This window comes from Wasmannia auropunctata, unplaced genomic scaffold, assembly GCF_000956235.1.
Source record: "Wasmannia auropunctata unplaced genomic scaffold, wasmannia.A_1.0 LD335785.1, whole genome shotgun sequence".
Lineage (NCBI taxonomy): Eukaryota > Metazoa > Arthropoda > Insecta > Hymenoptera > Formicidae > Wasmannia > Wasmannia auropunctata.
Genome location: NW_012027105.1, coordinates 1 through 1,297, shown reverse-complemented (window position 1 = coordinate 1,297; position 1,297 = coordinate 1). Strand labels below are relative to the sequence as shown.

Here is a 1,297-nt window from a genome sequence, read left to right as displayed (position 1 = left end):
CGCTGATTTCGTTCCGTTACGCTAGAATTGTTCCGCTAGAATCAGCGGAATAGCGGAATAGCCACGCGGATAACCTTTCTTTTACGTGCAACAGTGAACAAGACCGGCAAGATGGATTGTGGAGAAATTGTACGTAATAAAATATACTTAATTAACTGAATTAATAACATAAATTGTTAGTTGAATAACTATGTAGTAGACTTAAATATCGTTAAACTGTGTTAATGTTTAATGTATTATATATAATAAATATAATGTATAATAACTAATATAGTAACGTTTAATAAATATAGAGACTAAAATGCGGGTACTGCGGCTACATTATTATGGGTTCCTGTGGTAATATTCTGCAGCACAAATGCTTTGAAAATTACTCGGAAGAAGTACATGCATTGCACATTGACAAAAACCATGTAGCAAGAATGGGTATGTGCATGTTTTATTAAATGTAACTAATTTTATGTATCAAAATTTGATTAACCATTTACTTTGCAGTTCCGAGAAGTAATGAAAATGAAGATCCCTCTAATGCAACCGTAATTCCCCCTGGAGGTAATGAGCAATCACAGTCTGTGTGTGATGATATAGACGAAATTTTAATTGAGATGGTGTTTCAAAGACCAGCTCTCTGGAATCATAAGTTGCCTTTACACGAGAGGACGCAGCTAAAAGTTAACGCACTTTGGTTGGAAGTGTCCAATGCAATGGGAGGAGGTGATTTGTTAACGTTAATATTGTAAAACAAATATGGCAAGTAGACGTTCTAGATCCACTATTTGGTGGTGCCTGTAAAATAGAAAATACATACATATATTATGTAGTAAAATAGCAAACCAAATAACATGCTAATATGGTTGAAAAAAATGTACTTTATACCTGAATGACAACATGCTTTCCATCCGGAGCTCCAATACAGTGATTGAATTGGCAAATACTTTCATATTCTGCAGAAATATGCTCCCAATTAGCTGTAGTTGGTTCAAGGAAGACTTCGTCTTTAAGACAATTCCAAATTGCAATACAAGTGTCAGCGATAATTTTTGAGATCGTATTATGCGCAATGCGAAAACTGTAAGATATGGAGGTCATGCTATCTCCGGAGGCGAGATATCGCAAGATCACTTGTAATCGAGTACGTGCAGGAATCGGTATACGAATAACTGTTTCTTTGGTGATGTGTGGTTCCACAATTGCTAGCAACTTGTTAAATGTCTCGAATGGCATCCGGAAATAGTTGAAATATTGGTCTTCGTCCATACACTCCATTTCACGAACAAGATTGTTGCTTGCTCCTTGC

General features: G+C 35.9%; 1 protein-coding gene across 1 annotated transcript; it reads right to left on the bottom strand.

The window, feature by feature from the left end:
• Window positions 1-499: 499 nt before the first annotated feature.
• Window positions 500-1,277, bottom strand: LOC105456082. The gene is made up of 2 exons (XM_011699859.1): window positions 877-1,277; window positions 500-786 (listed from the first exon to the last, which is right to left on the bottom strand). Exons 1-2 carry the CDS (start codon window positions 1,264-1,266, stop codon window positions 673-675), a joined length of 504 nt encoding a protein of 167 aa, XP_011698161.1. The 5' UTR covers window positions 1,267-1,277; the 3' UTR covers window positions 500-672.
• Window positions 1,278-1,297: the final 20 nt, after the last annotated feature.